Source organism: Lissotriton vulgaris, chromosome 8 (assembly GCF_964263255.1).
Source record: "Lissotriton vulgaris chromosome 8, aLisVul1.2, whole genome shotgun sequence".
In the NCBI taxonomy this organism is placed as follows: domain Eukaryota; kingdom Metazoa; phylum Chordata; class Amphibia; order Caudata; family Salamandridae; genus Lissotriton; species Lissotriton vulgaris.
In genome coordinates this window covers 123058779-123079026 of record NC_141696.1, presented here as the reverse complement: position 1 = coordinate 123079026, position 20248 = coordinate 123058779, and the positions used below count along the sequence as shown (strand labels likewise).

The 20248-nt window shown below is 50.1% G+C and overlaps 1 protein-coding gene across 3 annotated transcripts in view; it reads right to left on the bottom strand.

Moving 5' to 3' along the window:
• LOC147693577 (solute carrier organic anion transporter family member 2B1-like) overlaps positions 1–20248 on the bottom strand; it is a 617951-nt gene that overhangs the window by 34290 nt on the left and 563413 nt on the right. For all 3 annotated transcript variants that reach the window (XM_086933807.1, XM_086933808.1, XM_086933809.1), the window contains exons 12-13: positions 18885–19054; positions 15310–15374 (exon numbers count right to left, since the gene is read on the bottom strand). In XM_086933807.1, the coding sequence (XP_086789933.1) occupies positions 15310–15374; positions 18885–19054 (235 nt within the window). The remainder of the gene's footprint in view (positions 1–15309; positions 15375–18884; positions 19055–20248) is intronic.

The following is a 20248-nucleotide window of genomic DNA, read 5'->3' as shown; positions in this document are numbered from 1 at the left end:
TGCTTGCACCAATTAATATGTCTACCAAGATTGAAAAGAGTGTGTTTGAGGCAAAAATGTGTGTATTTTGTATAACTCATACGCTGATGTTAGGTGAAAAATTGTTAAATTTCCCCCAAAAATATAAATCTGCTATTGATTGGTAATTTATTTGGCATAGGGGAGACTTATTAATGACATTATTACCTTAGTACTTAAACAAAGAAAGGAGTACGAAGTTACTTGGTGTAGTACATAATCACACCACAAATGTCATACTTAGTTAAGTCAGACAAGTGAATTAATGGAAGTGAAGGAGGGGAATTCCTCCTTTCGGAACTAGGGCTTTCACACACCCAGCAAGCTAGATGTCATGCTTCATCATTTGAGCCTGCTCCATGGGGAGTAAAGTACGCAAGTTGTCTCATTAACCCTTTCGATGCTGATGACGAGCTCAGCTCGTCATCAACCAAAGGTGTCGTGTGCTGATGACGAGCTGAGCTCGTCATGGTGCCACTAAAATGGCATTTTCCAGCACAGGGGGGGAAAACGCCCAGCAGCCATGTGGTTAAAGAACAATTCTAGGTACCCCTCCCAATTCATTTTTTACTTAGGCAGGGTCCTTCACAGAATAAAGCAGCAGCATTAGAGGACACCGTCACCTATTTTACTGCACTTCTAACATACATCTACACGTAACTAGGCTCCACACACCCGCATGCACCCTTACTGCAAGGAACAGAAGATCTCCAATAAAGAGCCCCTTTAAGGGTGCCTGTCGGGCATTGCAGCGCCGGCCCGACGAGGAGCAGGCTCAAATGATGAAGCATGACACCTAGCTTGCTGGGTGTGTGAGAGCCGTATTTCCGAAAGGAGGAATTCACCTCCTTCACTTCCTGTAATTCACTTGTCTGACTGAACTAAGTATGACATTTGTGGTGCGATAATGTACTACACCAAGGAACTTCGTACTCCTTTCTTTGTTTAACCCCTTTGCTGCGGCGGCTATTCCGCCGCAGCGCTAAGGGGGTGGGGGGGCGCGCGGCGCGCCCATGCTGGTGACGGAACCGCTCCGTCACCAGCCGCAGTCGTGCTGTGCTCATGACGGAGCGGGTCCGTCACGGCCCCGCCCACCTAATGAGCAGGCCATGACGGAACTGCTCCGTCATCAGCACAGCGCGACTGTGGCTGGTGACGGAGCGGTTCCGTCACCAGCAGGGGAGGGGTTAAGAACCTTTAGGTCGTGTACGTTGGACTTACCAAGCCCTTATTATTGTTCCCTCCTTTTGTCTTAACTATTACCTTAGTGCCAGGAGCACTGCAGCTAAGGCTGCTACTTATTATCCATGACAAGGCATCCCAAATTAGCAAAGGCTTTTTTACATTACTGCTGGCAAGTCTGCCTGATGCATGGGCATGTTTACTGCTTGTTAACGTGCATAGTGTGGTCACTAATGTAATTAGCTTGATGTGCTTCACTATTTTAAATATTAGTAGATCTGGATGATTTCCAATGAACATAAGTAGCTCTTATTGGTGAAATGGTTGCACTAGTACACTTGAGACCATGTTGCCTGAGGGATCAAAGCTGTTAAAAATCATAGCATGAAAGGTTATGTGTGAAGGATGATTCTGTATCAAACATGCATGGTCAAACCTTTGGATATCATTGAAGAGGCCCAAATGTGCAATTAAATGCTCCTCTTTTATTATTAAGCGGATACCTCTAACCAAGATCTTAAGGGGGCAATTTCATGCTACTGGCTGGCACCAAAATGCACAGAGACTTATCACCAGACTGCAAATCAAATGGAGCACTCAAGGAAGGAAGAGATACGCTCTCTGGTGTGTGGCCAAAGCAATGAAACCCATTAAAATGTCAGTTAACAAAACTACAGCTACCTTCATGATGAGTCTGAACCACACATTGGGGCTCATTATGATTGCGGACGGAAGTGCGACCGCAGCCCTGGAGTACGCGGAAAAAGCAGTTTCTGTGTCCGCCTGCCGCAGTCACTCCGTCCGCCATATCAGGATAGGAAAGAGTGTCAAAATTCCGTCCGCGACGGAAGAGCACGCACCGCCGCCCAACTACACCGGACCACGCGGCGGACGTAACCAATCCAGAGACCCGGCCGTACGGACTGACGTCTACGACCGTCCCCCAAATCAAGATGGCGGAAAATACACATAAAACCGCTGCAGAAAAACAACCTGCCTGAACACTGCGGATTCCCCACAGCGAAGATACCATACATAGCAGAGATACCCACCACAAGCTGCTCGCCGTCATGGACCCAGCACTACACGCTTACCCGATACTCTTCGCGATCCACCACGTCCAAGTCCTGGCCCACTATCGACGACGACGCAGGTACGCTACAAACCATTCGCTGTCTGGAGGGGAGTACCTGCAAGGGTCGTGACGTTGGGAGGGGGAGTGTCATGTTTCAGAAACCACTGATTTGAAGCAAATACAAATACACAACTGTAGCACACAAGCAGGAATGACTACGACAAAGCACGACACATGATTGACTTGCTTTATTACACATAATCGGGGTATAATCACAGTGTATGCTTGAGCATGGGCATTGTGGGCACCACAGCAGGTATATCAGAGGCAGCACATGAGAGGGCAGAATGCAGTATCAGAACAGCAACAGGGCATTGTGGCCAACAGAGCAGATACATCAGAGGCAGCACATGAGGTCAGACAGCAGTATCAGAACAGCAACAGGGCATTGTGGCCAACAGAGCAGGGACATCAGAGGCAGCACATGAGAGGGGCGAAGTGCATCAACAGTCCATTGCACTGAACAGGTACATCAGAGGCAGCACATGAGAGGGGCTAAGTGCATCAACAGTCCATTGCACTGAACAGGTACATCAGAGGCAGCACATGAGAGGGGCTAAGTGCATCAACAGTCCATTGCACTGAACAGGTACATCAGAGGCAGCACATGAGAGGGGCTAAGTGCATCAACAGTCCATTGTACTGAACAGGTACATCAGAGGCAGCACATGAGAGGGCAGAATGCAGTATCAGAACAGCAACAGGGCATTGTGGCCAACAGAGCAGGTACATCAGAGGCAGCACATGAGGTCAGACAGCAGTATCAGAACAGCAACAGGGCATTGTGGCCAACAGAGCAGGGACATCAGAGGCAGCACATGAGAGGGGCGAAGTGCATCAACAGTCCATTGCACTGAACAGGTACATCAGAGGCAGCACATGAGAGGGGCTAAGTGCATCAACAGTCCATTGCACTGAACAGGTACATCAGAGGCAGCACATGACAGGGCAGAATGCAGTATCAGAACAGCAACAGGGCAGTGTTCGTAACAGAGCAGGTACATCAGAGGCAGCACATGAAAGGGGCTAAGTGCATCAACAGTCCATGGCATCCAACAGGTACATTAGAGGCAGCACATGAGGGCAGAATGCAGTATCAGAACAGCAACAGGGCATTGTGGCCAACAGAGCAGGGACATCAGAGGCAGCACATGAGAGGGGCTAAGTGCATCAACAGTCCATTGCACTGAACAGGTACATCAGAGGCAGCACATGAGAGGGGCTAAGTGCACCAACAGTCCATTGCACTGAACAGGTACATCAGAGGCAGCACATGAGAGGGGCTAAGTGCATCAACAGTCCATGGCATCCAACAGGTATATTAGAGGCAGCACATGAGGGCAGAATGCAGTATCAGAACAGCAACAGGGCATTGTGGCCAACAGAGCAGGTACATCAGAGACAGCACATGAGAGGGGCTAAGTGCATCAACAGTCCATTGCACTGAACAGGTACATCAGAGGCAGCACATGAGAGGGGCTAAGTGCATCAACAGTCCATTGCACTGAACAGGTACATCAGAGGCAGCACATGAGAGGGGCTAAGTGCATCAACAGTCCATTGCACTGAACAGGTACATCAGAGGCAGCACATGAGAGGGGCTAAGTGCATCAACAGTCCATGGCATCCAACAGGTACATTAGAGGCCGCACAAGTACGTGGTGCAAGGTACCCCTCACAAGGACAAGGACAATGCCAAAGTCTTTTACATGGACACTATACACATCAACTCCAAATAGATGTGAGTGAAGGTAAACACACCGCACATCACGGAGCACTGCCTGTAGTACCTGCCCCTGAGACACTGGTAGCACCAGAAACTGGAGTGTGAGACACAGCCACAGCCCTAGTGACTGACACATGAGCCGCAGACCCAGACACACTGCCAGCACCAGAACCGGGAGTGTGACACACAGCCACAGATGTAGTGACTGACACATGAGCCATAGACCCAGACACACTGCCAGCACCAGACATAGGAGTGTGCGACAGAGCCACAGCTCTAGTGACTGACACATGAGCCATCGACCCAGACAGACTGCCAGCACCAGAACCAGGAGTGTGACACACAGCCACAGCTCTAGTGACTGACACATGAGCCATAGACCCAGACACACTGCCAGCACCAGACATAGGAGTGTGCGACACAGCCACAGCTCTAGTGACTGACACATGTGCCATAGACCCAGACAAACTGCCAGCACCAGAAACAGGAGAGGGTACAACTGAGACAGTGCCACAACATGATGCATGACAGCAGACAACAGACACAGTGCCACTATCTGACAACTGAGAATGAACCTCTGATGCGCCACTGAGAACACCGGATTGATGAGCCACAGGCCTGTATGGGCCAGGTGGCAGGGTGGCACTGGGAGCTGGGGATAGCTGGACTTGAGCCACATCGGTGTGGTCATGTGTCAATGGTGTGTTTCTACGTTTCTTTGGGATATGTGAGGGCACCCTGGACATGACAGGACTGGCAAGTGGTGCGGACTCCAATGAAACATCACCCACCAAAGGTGGAGCGTCTGCTGCTGGGGCTCTGCTCTCTGGGGACGTGCTGGACCCTGCTTGTCGTTTGCTGTGTGCCTGCTGCCTGGACTCAGCATCATGTGTAATGGGGGATGCAACAACAGGTGACTCCTTCCTCAGCTTCTGACGGGCCAGGATGGGAGTGGAGGTATGGGGGTACTCCGCCGCGGAGACATCTGTTTTCCGTTCCTTCAACAACATCAGCCTCAGTGCAGCCAGGGGTGATGTATGCCTGTCCTTGATTGCGCCAGTGTCCATGTGAGAAGCCTTGTCCCCTGGATGTGCCTTGTCCGTAGGAGGAGTGTTGTCATTGTACTTTCCCTATTCCCTGGACGGTGCCCTGTTCTTGGCAGCAGACTTGTCGTCTGTGGTGTACCTGTCTCCAGAACACACCTTCTCCCTGTGTGTGTCCCTGCCCTTGGGAGTGGCCCCTTCCTTAGCACTGTCCCTGCCCTTGGGAGTGGCCCCTACCTTACTAGTGTCCCTGTCCTTGGGAGTGTCCCTGCTCTTTTGCTGTGCCTTTGTCTTTGGACTGTCCTTGTCCCTGCCCTTGGGAGTGGCCCCTTCCTTAGTACTGTCCCTGCCCTTGGGAGTGGCCCCTACCTTAGTAGTGTCCCTGTCCTTGGGATTGTCCCTGCTCTTTTGCTGTACCTTTGTCTTTGGACTGTCCTTGTCCCTGCCCTTGGGAGTGGCCCCTTCCTTAGTACTGTCCCTGCCCTTGGGAGTGGCCCCTTCCTTAGTAGTGTCCCTGTCCTTGGGAGTGTCCCTGATCTTTTGCTGTGCCTTTGTCTTTGGACTGTCCTTGTCCATGCCCTTGGGAGTGGCCCCTTCCTTAGTACTGTCCCTGTCCTTGGGAGTGTCCCTGCTCTTCAGAGGTGTCTTCGTCTTTGGACTGACCCTGTCCAAGGGAGTGTCCATGGACTTGTGAGTATCACTTGCCTTGGGAGTACCTTTAGTGTGGGATGCCTGTGTAGAATGTGAATGCATTTCCCCCACCACCACTTGTGGATCCTGTGTGTGAACTCCAGTGTATGTGACGTTGTCTTTGTGAACAGATTTTGCTGACCTAGGGGATGGTGTCTGTGCCCTCCGTGCCCTGACGTGCTGTCTGTGGCTGCTTCTAGTGCAATAACCTGTATTAGAGTCCTGGTCCGAATATTCACTCCCCCCTGAGACATCCAGTGGTGTAGATGTGGGAACAGAAGTAGCACCCTGTCCATGCGACTGTACAATGGCAGACGACACACTGCTTGCCAATGACTGAACTGTCCTGTGTAGACCAGCAACATCGCCATGCATCCCTTCCATGAATGCCACCACCTGCCCCAACTTCCTATCATGGTCTTGGAAAGCATTGATCATATTGGTCTGAACCACACACAGCTGTCGCAGCAGATCAACAGCCTCAGCACAAAGTGCATTTTGGGTCACCGGGGCAGGGGCAGCGGTGCCTGCACAGAAGGCCACTCTGCTCCCCCTACTTCTGCGTGCACGAGCAGTACTTGGTACAGGTGGCGGCAGTGTGGGCCCTGTGTGCTGTGTCCCGACCGAAGGTTTTGATTGCCCACTCCCAGCCTGTGACAACAGTGCTGACTCTCCGACACTGTCGGAAGATGAGGACAATGGTGTCTCGACATGCGAGTCCTCAGGGACGGTCCTGTCCCCCTCTCCGGGGCTGCCCTCTTTTGTGTCAGTCTGCGTGTGCGTGAAGTCAGATCCGGATGCATTGCCACCACTTATCTCCGCCGTCTGTGGCTGAGTGCCCTCTGCCAAAGCTGAAATGCACAGAAAAGAGGTGTAAGTCATGGCCACACTCACGTACAGAAGGACATGAAATCCCTAATTCCATTGGTGACAGAAAACATCTATCCATCATCCTGCACACGGCCCACCCCTACCAGTCATCCTCACATGATTTTACCGGTAATGGCCGTGAAACACGTACAGCATGCGGACAGAGCAGGAGCATGTAGTTATGCACACATGTCATCCCATGGGGCCACAGACCTCTACGGCATGTGGTTCAACACTCCACTACTAAGCAAGTGGCGTGTCAACATGCCGGACCTGGATGTCAAATTACACTCCACCAATGGCACCAACATGCCATTGCTGCGATACATACGCACCACGGAAGTCACTACAGTGTCTGAGCACCAATACATGCATTGCACTCCCAAGTAACATACACAGACAGTCTGCTTACCGCTAGTTTGCTGTTGATCCACACTCAGCCGGTCGGACAGGTCAGGATGCGTCACAGCAATGATACAGTGCATGAGAGGGGTCATGGAGCGTCGGGCCAGACGTGGTGTTCTTGGAATCATCCCCAGTGTCATCTCCGCTACATTCTTGCTCAGCCTGGAAATGTCGTCCCAGCGTTTGTGGCAGTGTGTGTGTCGTCTATTGCACACCCCAACTGCCCGTACATCACATGCTATGCTCCTCCACACGGCCTTGCGAAGGTGCAGCTTCACCTACCATGATGGGAGACAAGAGGATAACGTTAGTGTACAGTATGACATGCACATACTACGTAGATAGACGTATCTACATCCAGCCATGCCCTGCACAACACATGTTAAGGTCCCACAGCACACCGGCAGCCCGACAGTAGACAGGAGCCACTCACCACCTCAGGGCCAACGACATGTACACCACTGCACTTACCACCTGTCCGGGTGCACCGTACAGCTGTTCGTAGTGGCTGAGCACACCGCCCACGAGAACATCTAGTTCCGTGGCGGTGAAGGGACGAGACCGCATCTCTCGCACTCTCTGCATGGCAAGGTCCTGGACTGTGGCACTACAGCAGCAGTCGGTGGTCAGCTCAGCAGCAGGAGGTCAAGGAGATGGTCACAGCCAGCAGTCGGTGGTCAGCTCAGCAGCAGGAGGTCGAGGTGATGGTCACAGGCAGCAGTCGGTGGTCAGCTCAGCAGCGGGAGGTCGAGGTGATGGTCACAGGCAGCAGTCGGTGGTCAGCTCAGCAGCCGGAGGTCGAGGTGATGGTCACAGGCAGCAGTCCGTGGTCAGCTCAGCAGCAGGAGGTCGAGGTAATGGTCACAGGCAGCACTGGTTCACAGCGTAGAATTTGTGCTTCTGGTAATCACACATATATAGGGGCCTGTGCCCATGTCAGTGGCATACGTCGTCAGCAATTGGTCTCCCCTGGATGCGTGTTTGTAAAAGGGCCAATGACTGGCCCTGGTGTTGCGGTGCACTGCTTCCGCTACTTTCGATTGGGCATACGCAGTCCGCGTTCCCTCTTCCCATTGGCTGCATGTGCACGGACCGTCACGGTCACACGTCGGCAACCGCATGTGCAAGCTTCCGGGACGGATGCTTCTTTTGCAACAATGTTCAATCACTGGCGCCCCCATGGCGGTGCACGTATTCCGCGGGGGAGGTGCAGTCCAACACATCCTTCAGATGATGTCAATGGACATGGCAGTTCATGACCCCCCTTACAGTCACATTGCATAATCCACCGTACACCGGCCGGCCAAGCCCGGCCCAGAACCGCCGTGCCAGGCCCCGTCCACAACCACCGGTCCTGGACCGCCATGCCAGGCCCGGTCCAGGACCGCGGTGCCAAGCATGTCACCCACGGCCTGCACAGCCCCGTCGACAACCGCCGGTCCTGGACCGCCGTGCCAGGCCCGGTCCAGGACCAACGTGCCGGCCATGGCAACCACCGCCGTGCCAGGCGAGTTAACACCCGTCGGTGGGTGACATGCTTGGCACCGCAGCCCTGGACCGGGCCTGGCACGGCGGTCCAGGACCGGAGGTTGTGGACGGGGCTGTGCAGGCGTGGGTGACATGCTTGGCACCGCGGTCCTGGATCGGGCCTGGCACGGCGGTCCAGGACCGGCGGTTGTGAACGGGGCCTGGCAATGCGGTTCTGGGCCGGGCTTGGCCGGCCGGTGTACGGTGGATGATGCAATGTGACTGTAAGGGGGGTCATGAACTGCCATGTCCATTGACATCATCTGAAGGATGTGTTGGACTGCACCTCCCCCGCGGAATACGCGCACCGCCATGGTGGCGCCAGTGATTGAACATTGTTGCAAAAGGAGCATCCGTACCGGAAGCTTGCACATGCGGTTGCCGATGTCTGACCGTGACGGCCCGTGCACATGCAGACAATGGGAAGAGGGAATGCGGCTCGCGTATGCCCAATCGAAAATAGCGGAAGCAGTGCACCGCCATGGCGGCGCCAATGATTGTATATTTTCAGACGCTGCACCGTGGTGTGTAGTCTGCAGTTGCGTCATGAGGGTTGTGAGCATGATAGCGGTCCTTCATATGTTATGCTCTATTTCATGTGTGTTCATACTATGCCCATCGGTGTGCACACAATGTGCAACACATGTGCATGTCGCCGTGTTGACGTCGGGTATTTCCATACAGACGTTTATACTTCGTCACATCTACACAGTACATCACGGCTGTCTACCCACATTGTGCATCTGTTGTCAGTGTGTGGTTAATGTGTGGTAATACCAATGGTGGGGGTACACATGCATTCCGTGTATGTGTGTAGCCTGTAGTGTCACCATGCATGTAATGTCCGTATGCTCACCATTTTTGGTGTTGTCATTGGTGCATGATGACATGGTGTGTGTGTATCATTATCGTTTGTGTACTTGCACGTGCATGTGTGTCTGTTATGATGCTTCTAAAAATGTGGGTCATGACACATGTCTTGTTGGCAGTCATGTTGGCATTAGACTAAGTTGCATTGCACATGTTGACACACATCATGTTGTTAGTGGCTGCACATTGTTCTTACGGCACTCCGTGTTGTTGTGACAATCAGAGATGTCACACATATGACAATTGACTACAACAATTTTCAAGTTGGTAGAGTTGGATGACATGTGATTGAGTTGCTATGCCATGCGTTGTTTGTGAATTGACTTCCATTTCATCTACTCCCACACAGGAGGGCTCCAAATGTCCATCGCCCATACACTGTGCTGGAGGATATGGTTGACGAGGAGGTGATCAGGAAATTCCGGCTGGATCGACGTCGATTGATGGAGCTTGTAGACCAATTGTCTCCTCACCTGCAGCCACGAAGAACCTATCCAGGATCCATTACACCAACAGCAAAGGTGATGGCGGCACTACACTTCTTTGCAACTGGCACCTTTCAGTACACAGTTGGACATGCCGGGGGGATGTCACAGTCCATGTTCAGCATGGTACTTCGGGATGTTCTAAAAGCCATGATGCTGTACAAGGATGACTACATCCATTTTCCACGGGCGGCAGAGTTGGCAGCAGTCAAAGGAGACTTCTATGCACTGGGCCAGATACCACACGTAGTGGGTTCCATTGATGGCACACATATCGCTCTCATTCCACCACGGGCACGTGAGCAGGTGTATAGGAATCGGAAGCACTTCCATTCCCTCAACGTGCAGGTGCTGTGCCTGGCCGACAACATCATATCCCATGTGTGTGTAAGATTTCCAGGCTCTGCACATGACTCCCACATCATGCGGAGCAGCATTGTCCCCCAACTGATGGCAAATCTGCGTCCAGAACGTGCGTGGCTTGTTAGTGAGTATGCTGAGGAGACAGCTGTGATATCTGTGTGGCATGGGGTACCCACCAATTCTGGTTGTGATATCTCTGTCTCTCATCCCCCTACATAGGCAACTCGGCGTACCCAAACAGGCCTTGGCTGCTGAGTCCCATACGTAATCCAACTACAGCGGGTGAAATGCGATACAATGATGCCCATGGAAGGACACGTAGAGTGGTTGAACGTACCTTTGGACTGCTGAAGTCTAGGTTTCGGTGCCTGGATAAGACCGGAGGGGCCCTGCCTTACTCACCAGGCAAAGTATGCAGGATCGTGATTGCCTGCTGCATGCTCAACAACCTGGCCTTGCGCAATAACATTGAACTGCTCTTGGACCCTGAAGACTAACAAGTTCCTCGGCCTCCCATCCCACCCATGTCGACTGATGAGGATAGTGGTGAGGAGGAAGGTGTGGACCAGAGGCGCCAGCTCATTGATCGCTACTTCCCTTGAATGTGAGTGACTACCTCTTGTGCCGGTTGACAATGCCTTATGTATGTTTGCTGGTGTTGTGTGGAAGTGGTGTGCATCAGCTGGGTGTTGTGCTATGTGATGTTTGCATGTGTGTGTGTTTATTTCTTTACACATGCAAGTCTACATGATGTGTGTCCTCTCATCCAATTATTTAGTGATGAGTGTGGTTTGTGTAATGTTGCACTGCAGTGTGTTGTGATGGGTGTGAATCAGTTTGCTGACGTGTATTTGCTGTCTCAGATTTATCCTAGGTCACTCCCACAGCGGCATGATTATGTATGACTTGGATCCATGCACCTGGTAATGTCTGTTTCTGAGACAATCATGTGAATAAACATGGAGGTAACACATCATTGAGTGTGTAAGTGCTATTTATTTACAGGTTGTGCATTGGTGCTGGTGAATATTTACAGGTAAGTGTGGGGTGTGGGAGTGTGAGTTGAAGGTAATGGCAGATGAAATGTCCGTGCTGACACCACATTGGATGATGTCCGGCTAGTCCAGCAGACCTGTGCCAATGATTGGCTATGTGGGACAGGATAGTTGGCAGGGTGAATGGCTGGCTCAGGCAGTTTGAGAGTCATTGTCGGTCCCTCTTGGAGCGTGTGGACGGAGCATCCCCACTGCTCTCGCCCACTTCCAGCCTCGGACGGCCCTTCCGTCTTGGACCCGGAACGGAGTCAGCTTGTGGGGCAGGTTGCTCAGGGGCCACATCCGTCGCCAGGGGCACAGGTGGCGGTGGCGGTGGTGTTGCTGCCCGTGGCGTCTGGACACTTGGTTGAGGGGGGGTGGGGGTGTTGCGGGCTATCCATTCCCTCCACATTGTTGTCTGCTGGCCCATGATGTCCACTATTTGGCCAAGGCGGCCGTCAATGGCCCGCAACATGTTTGTGTTGTCCACCGAGTCCTGGTGGGCACGATCTGCCTGTTCCTGGCCACGCTCGTAGGAAGCTTGGACCCTGGCTAGGTCTTCCAGTGACTCAGCAACAGGATGGGGTGGGTGTCCTTCACCAGGCCGACGATGTGTGGAACTCCTGCTTGGTTGATGTGGCCTCGGCACACTCCTGTCACGCCCACTCTCCCTGCTTGGCTGTGATGTCGATGGCCCTGCGTCGCGCGGTGGGTTAGGCAGGGTGGCACAGACAGGAGTGGTGGTACTGGTGGTGGTGGCTCTGCAGCTCACAGTGGCCGGTGTTGCAGGAGTTACACAGGCGACGGTTGTCGGGTCTGGGATTTCCTGTGAGCCAGATGGCCCTGGCTGACTGCTTGGGCCGGCTCCATCCTCCGCACCGGAGATGGCTGTGGCATCGTCCCCAGAGCGTCCTGGAAGTGTGTGAGGCGAGTCTTGCGGCTGGTTGCTGGTTTCACCAGCCAGATTAGGATCACCTGAGGGACAAGATTGTGCTTATCAGTACTGTGGACATTACATGTTTATTTCGCAATGATAACATTTCACTGTCCTGTCGCACACACCCCACCCACCTCTCGACACACACCAACACCACCGCCCTCCCTGTGGACATGGTGGCCTGCTGGGAGTTGTAGTAGTGACCTCTCACACACCCCACCCACCACCACTGTTGACAGGGGGGCCTGTTGGGAGTTGTAGTAGTGTCCTCCCACCCACCACCACCGCCCTCCCTGTGGACATGGGGGCCTGTTGGGAGTTGTAGTAGTGTCCTCCCACCCACCACCACCGCCCTCCCTGTGGACATGGGGGCCTGTTGGGAGTTGTAGTAGTGACCTCTCACACACCCCACCCACCACCACCGCCCTCCCTGTGGAAATGGGGGCCTTCTGGGAGTTGTAGTAGTGTCCTCCCACCCACCACCACCGCCCTCCCTGTGGACATGGGGGCCTGCTGGGAGTTGTAATAGTGTCCTCCCACCCACCACCACCGCCCTCCCTGCGGACATGGGGGCCTGCTGGGAGTTGTAGTAGTGTCCTCCCACCACCACCGCCCTCCCTGTGGACATGGGGGCCTATTGGGAGTTGTAGTAGTGTCCTCCCACCCACCACCACCGCCCTCCCTGTGGACATGGGGGCCTGTTGGGTGTTGTAGTAGTGACCTCTCACACACCCCATTCACCACCACCGCCCTCCCTGTGGACATGGGGGCCTGCTGGGAGTTGTAGCAGTGTCCTCCCACCCACCACCACCCCCCTCCCTGTGGACATGGGGGCCTGCTGGGAGTTGTAGTAGTGACCTCTCACACACCCCACCCACCACCACCGCCCTCCCTGTGGACATGGGGGCCTGCTGGGAGTTGTAGTAGTGACCTCTCACACACCCCACCCACCACCACCGCCCTCCCTGTGGACATGGGAGCCTGTTGGGAGTTGTAGTAGTGTCCTCCCACCCACCACCACCGCCCTCCCTGTGGACATGGGGGCCTGTTGGGAGTCGTTTACATTTTGGTGAGTATGTGGACCACATGCATGGGTTGGGGCCTGGGAGATGTGTCTTCAGAGTTGTGTGAGGCAGACCATGTCGTTGTGCTGGTGGTGCTTGGTTTGTACTTACCAGCCTCTTCTCCGTCCTCAATTCCTTTCAGGCTCTCTGGGTGCAGTATGCCCAACACCTTTTCCTCCCAATCAGTGTAGGGTATGGGCTCTGGGGGTGTGCCGCCGCCAGTGTGCTGTGCTCGTAGATGGTTTTTGGCACGGATCCCTTTGACACGCGTTTTCTGGTCATGCCACCGCCTCTGTATCTTGTGCTTTGTCCTTGGCACGGTCCCTGACGCATTCACCCTACTTACGATCCTGTCCCACATGTGATTTTTGTGAGCCACGGTGGTCTGCTGGACTAGTGCCCCGAATATGTGGGGTTCAACACGGATGATTTCATCTACCATTACCTTCAACTCGGTCTCTGTGAATTTTGGGTTTTTCTTGGGTGCTATGGTGTGTGGTGCTCAGGGTGTGGGTTGAGTGAGTTGGGAGGTGCAGGTGTGTGGTGTGTAGGAATGGTGTGGTGGGTGTTAGTGTGGTGGGTGTGTTTGGGTGGTGGTTGTATGTCTTCAATTGGTGTGTGCTGTCAGTCGTCTTGGGCCTCTTGCTAGCAGCTATGCTGTTATGCAAAGGATTGTGGTAGTATGTGGGAGTCATTTTATGGTGTGTGTCGTGGTCGTGTCCCAATGGTTGTTGGCAGTCAGGTGCTAGGTGGGTGTGTTGACTAGTGTGCATTGGTAGGTACTTGGGGGGGTGTCATTGTGGCTTGTGACTGGTGTTGGTGTTGGTGTTTCAGGTGGGTGGTAGTCCTGTTTCGTGTGTTTGCTATTTCCTTCCGCAACACTTTTTGTCATTGGTTTGACGGTAGGGATGTTGTTCGTGTTGGCCTTCCGCTGAGATGCACCGTTTCTCGTTGCATTGTTTCCGCTGCGGCGGTGGATTGCGGTGCATACCGGGGTACAGGCGGCGTTATCCTAATCGCGGACACGGAGCGTCTGCAGGTATTGCGGTAGATGTGGCTGTTCCCGCGGTCATGTGCGTCCGCGGCGGGCGGTGTTTCATCGGTTCCGTCCGCGTGCGGCAGTCTCAGGTGTACTCCGTTCGCCGCGGACGGTGTTTACTGAGGTCCGTCTGCTGCAGTCGTACTTTCGTCCCATTTGTATCCTGATTGCAACGGAGGTTTATCCGCGGTGCGGTCTGGAGTAACTTGGCCGCTTCCTTGGCGGACGGAACACGTTTCCGTCCGCGATCCTAATCGGCTCCATTGTATGGCATAAAGGGAAATCACTTTTTCAGTGAGCACTGCTCATGATAAATTACACTTGCACTTCTTCTGGGCTCCTGTGGCCATTTTCCCAGTCTCTTGTTTTAAGCTTTCTTCAATTGCACATTCAATAAAGATAGAGGCGTTCCAATATGAAGAGAAAGGTGATGTGAATCCAACATAATAATTAGCAAACAACGAGAAACTTGTTAAAATCAGGTCCTTAGATTTGAAATAATGTTTGTCAATTCCCTTGTCCACAGCACAGAATTAGGTACCTCTGCAAAATTCCAAAGCATGCCTTGTGTGCTGGCCTTAGCAAAGTTTTCACAACACTCAATCCAGATGTGGGAAGAAATATACAAATACATGGCACGTTCTGGCCCATGGAGATCAATTTAAACTGTTTGCTTGCCCTGGGTTGTGTGCTGGGTAAACTGGCCGATAGAGACGTGCGAGATATTGTTAGCACCTTAATTAGGTGGCAGTCATTCACTGGTTGTTTACAGACAGATATATTTCTACCACACTGTTGTGAGCAGGTGAGAATGCTACACATTTTATATTACTTTTGGTCCACGTTTCAAACACTTTCACTTCACATGAAACGAAACCAAACAAATTATTTATGTTAATGTACTTTTACAACAAAACTTACCCAAAACTCTCAGCAACATATTCTGTATTCCAATGGCTAATGATTTATGTTCCTGCTCCACACTCCTGTGAGGAGGAAGCAAACAATCATTGTATCAGAAAAAATGAACTTGTTTCAGACAGGAAACCTGCAAATTGTAGCATGACAACCACTAAAATAGAAATACAACTACATTTGATGTGACATACTGTAATTTACACCAAGCTTTGGGTTCACCTCATGACAGAAACAGGCTAATGTTACGGAAGTATTATGATCCGAAGAAATGTTTTAAAGGAAAAGTTGGAACTGTGCAGTAAATTGCGACTTGATACTGATTGCCATATACAAGGTAGACTCAAGCTACAGGGCATGAAGCACTAAATAAAGCGCCTAAATGACAAAAATTAACGTGCTTGAGTAACTTCTGAAAGTGTCACAGGAAGTAAGATGCATTTCTACCAATGTATTCCGCCACATTTCCCTTAACAGCAGTATACACAATACTCAAGCAAATGTGCACCACAAAAAGGCATTGTTTATCTCGTTTTAGCTTAAAGGTGACACATTTGGCCAACCCTCTGCCAAAGCAAGTTTGCTAGAAACTCTGCATCCTCTTCAAATTTGACTAGTGCCAGCCTTATCAGGCCTTTGCAATACCTAACCAAGGGAAGCCCAATGTAGTCCCAGGAAGGCTAGCTCCATGTGGCTACATCAAGAAGCTGTCTTTACATTCACTGCATCTAAATGAATCTTATTTGGATATCCTGGTAATTTGGCATGGGGCCAGCAATCCTGGACACATGCTGATCAGCCCTGATTTAACCTATGACCTTTTTAATTTTTACACACTCTGTGAATATGTAGATTTTGTGTAAAGTCAAAATATACTTTTAGATCTGACTAATGGCTGGGGAGAGTCCTATTGTGTGTTTCAAGCTAGACCTTCCCTGGTGGGGCAGTGACTGCCCTGGAGGTCAGCCTAGTGAATGGGGTGGTGGCAGCTGCAGGAAGATGTAAAAGGAGGCCCAGTGTTTGAACCTGGAAGTTTAACTTCGACTTTAATTATTCAGGGAGAGGATGGCACAGCTATGTGCGGCAAAGTGTTTTGTAATATGTATTACATCTCCTTACTGTGGTGTCCAGTATAATATGATTTGTGCCATGTCACTCAGCATGACTGCTTCCTGAGAGGTGAAAGAATGCTAAAGTGGCTGGTGATGACAGAGGCAAAGAAGCAAGCACACTTCTGTGAAGGGAGGTGTAATCACTGTGCTTCACCAAGACCCATTTGGAGAATTTCTCCTGCTTCCTGAATAACAGCTAGTCTCCATTAAAGCTTCTGAGACAGCGGTCCATACAGTAAGATGTTCTAGTAAAAAGGTGAGACCTACAAACTTTAGCTTTTTGGTTCTGTAAGTACTTAGGCCGTAAGAGCCAGATGAACAAAGCCTTCCTCAAACTAGTATGTGAGTATTCCACACGGACTCACCATTTGCGGATGGGGCTTCACTAAGCGATGCAATTGAAGTACTCAGGGGAGGCTTCTCGGTTATGGTGAAGGGAAGTCCCTCCCACCTGCCAGAAGCTTCAAACATGAAAAATAAAATTATAATAAACATATTATATTATTATTTTATTTTTCTTCAGGAGCCAAGTCTTAGGGGTGGAGCCGTCATGACGAGAGCACTGAAGGACGAGTAGAGGGCACTTCTGCAAGTGCGCATGTCAGTTTGGCCATCTGTCTTAGTACGGCCACACTGACATGCGCACTGCGATCTCTCCAACCTCAGCTGCATTGCCAGGTGGGGAGGACAGGAGGCAAAGGCTCCCAGTCTCTCTGGGGGTGCAAAATCACCAGCATGAGAGCAGGAAATTTCTGGTCATAGGGGAGTTTGGGAGTCTGTGTTTAGCGGCAGAAGAGCACTGAGGTGGCGAGCAGCAGGTAACTGCATATTTCTGCGGACCCCCTGTGCTGTCTCACCACTTTTTTCAGATAGCAGCCGTTACCGGAAGTACTATTATTCAGTCGTATTTAAAAATCTATATTCAGTTTACAAAATATTATTATTAATATAACATTAAAATTGATGAGACAGGTTTTTTAGGGGGATTAACTGCCCGGACCACAAAGCGGTAGATGCTATTTTATTTTTAATCTTGACATTTGGGGAAGGCATCAGACAAAACATACAGAGGTGCCCTGGACCACTTTCTGTTCCTCGAGGGCTGACAGGTTTTCTTTGTTAATCAGTGACTCTCCAAGTCAGGGTGTCTGCAACGGAACAATAGTTTGTGACCACAACTTTAGTTACAGAAGATTGACACACTATATGCCGAATTGCAGAAAGGAGGGGCATATCCCTTTCCCATTCCATCTAATTGTGATTCAAAGTGAGTCAGGATAGTCCTCTAGCCCCTCAGGAAGAGGGAATTTTGCAAATTGCACAATACCTTTGCACATCTGGCCCCATGACATCTGGCAGAAGTTGAACTATGATTTTGATCCTGAATGTACTTGGATCCCATACTCCAGAAAGTTCTGTGAGTGATGCACATGAAACTTAAAGGATTTTCGATACACATTTCTTTCACATGTACTACAATACACCCAGGACTGTGACAGCATCCATTGCGGAAAGAAAATGTGCTGTTTGCTGTTGGGGGGTTGTTGCAGTGTTATGGCTGGAGGTGTGGGGAAGATGGGGAGGGGGAGTTGATGGGTGCTAAAAATTACACTGAAGTACATTATGGGCTGTTCACAAAGTCTTTAATGGACCCGATTGAGACCAAGTGGGATGGACGAGATGCTGTTTGCATAACATTAGGTCAGGCAGCTCCCTGCTGCATCCCTTGGAATATTGGTGCCCCGTGCCAGGGCCCAGCTCGCAGATGCCCAAGGCAGGCCCTGCATACACCATACTTGCCTACTCCTTCCTATGAGAAAATTTGATCATTTGAATATTGATCTTCAAGGTGAATAATCTCTGCATTATTTGTAGAGATCAAACACAGATATTCATTTACCAAAGCAAAGTGACAGGCTATGGAATGTGTGTGGCCTTTACACATAAACTAGTAGAAACATTAAGACATATCATTTATCAGACTGATAGCAGTTTAAATGTATTAGTGTCTAAAATAATGCATGTTTTACAGTTGTGCAGAAAGCCAGCCAGGAAGAGCTCTACATCTTCAACATAACAAATAATAGTATGTTAGAAGTTAAAATCTTTTTTGAAGTTCTTGTTGCCTTATAGATTCTTTACTGTTTATGGGCCACCAAATTGATATTGCAGGGCCCTCATAAATATGATTTAGGGAAGACATCTATGCAAATAATTAAGACAAAGATGTGTTTTCCATCATGTCAGCAAACTGTCCTTGACCTCAGATGGAGTTCTATTGTGTTCTTTAGGTTTTTAGAAATGGATCTTTTACCCTAGCACATTTTCCTAAAATGTGTAATTTTCATTAAGGGTGCAGAGGCTGATGATCTGATCAATCTAGGCTGAGGCTGATCTCATCGATCATTTAGGAACCGAAGAGTTATTTTTTCATTTAAAATATGAGCCATAACAAGCACTGCTAAGTACCGCAGGATGAGGATGAAAGATGGTGTTTGTGTAGAGCTTGCAAGAAATGCAACAATGCAGGACAAAACCACAAAGGGCACAAGCAGATTGGAGCAGCCACTGCCGCATGATCCTGGTTGAGCATATCCTTCACTTCCAGAGCCAGGGATGCAGCTACATTGAGTGTAATTCTGTAATGGGAAAAAACATGTGAGAGGTTAGCATGGTATATGTTAGTAGTGAAGCGTTTGTACTGAGTCAGGTGTTGTACAATGAATATAAAAACATTTTACTTTTTTTATTTTTAGAATTTGAAAACTGGTAGAGAAGAAAGTAAAGCTTTGGGGGTTTCCTTTGCTAGCTATGTGGTAACCTTTGAGGCATCTTTCTGCCTCCACTTGATTTTCCTTACAAGCTTTGCTGTTTCAATCCCTGTTGAAGAGCCCATGATGTTACTTTTGTACATGAAAGGTGCTGCTAGTTATAAGGTGACTTCAAGGGGCTGCTGTGACTTTCTGGTCTGGTGGTGATCTCAGAATTGACAAGCCAAAATGATACGGTCTCAGCCAAAGATATAGTCAATGGTGAGATTTTCTTTAAAGTAGGAGAAAATAATGATGGGGTGCTTGCGCCTTAAATTGTTGTTGTGCCAAAATCAATTTAAGAGTTATGCAGTAGTACTTCATATTTTCCCATTCTTTAGAGTTTGCTGAAGGATTGCATGAATGCCCCAGCCCTTGATGTTAAGTCAATTCAAAAGTACTTTATTTGTTTTTTTTCATACAAAAACCATAAAAGTTCATAAAACACAATATATTTCAAGCTTTGAATTAAAAAAGCAAAGTAGGAAACCCCATGAAGAGCTCTTCCAAACTGTCAAGATTTTTGGAAAGTAAAGTAACAGTTTTAAGAGCAGCAGAGGCAATTTTAAAGCTTGTAGGGTTGTGAAGTTGAGTTTAATTGGAATGGCCTCTGTCTTACAAGTGTGTTTAATAAAGATGGACAGTCCCCCGAATAGGTGTCCAAAGAGGTTGGTGAGTGAAGCCAGTTTAAATTTTTCATAAAATCCATGTATCACTGATGGAGTCAGAGCACGTGTCTCTTGTAGGCAAAGGAAGTCACAGTAATGCAAGTAGGCAAGCACATGTATGCTTGACCTAGTTGTCTTAGGGGGATACAACTTTACTGGCTTTATTTCCCAGTCTTTGGGTTACCTGGCCTGATGTCAGCTGGTTGATGATTATTGTAGTCAGAGAGAGGCTCGGTAATTGTAAAGTTGTGTGCAAGGCCATTAGGCAGCTGTTCATGGTAATATTTGCTGACATTGAGAAAGGTCGCCACCATGGCCAGATTCAATGTGGTCCCAGTGAGCACTTGTCCCAGTT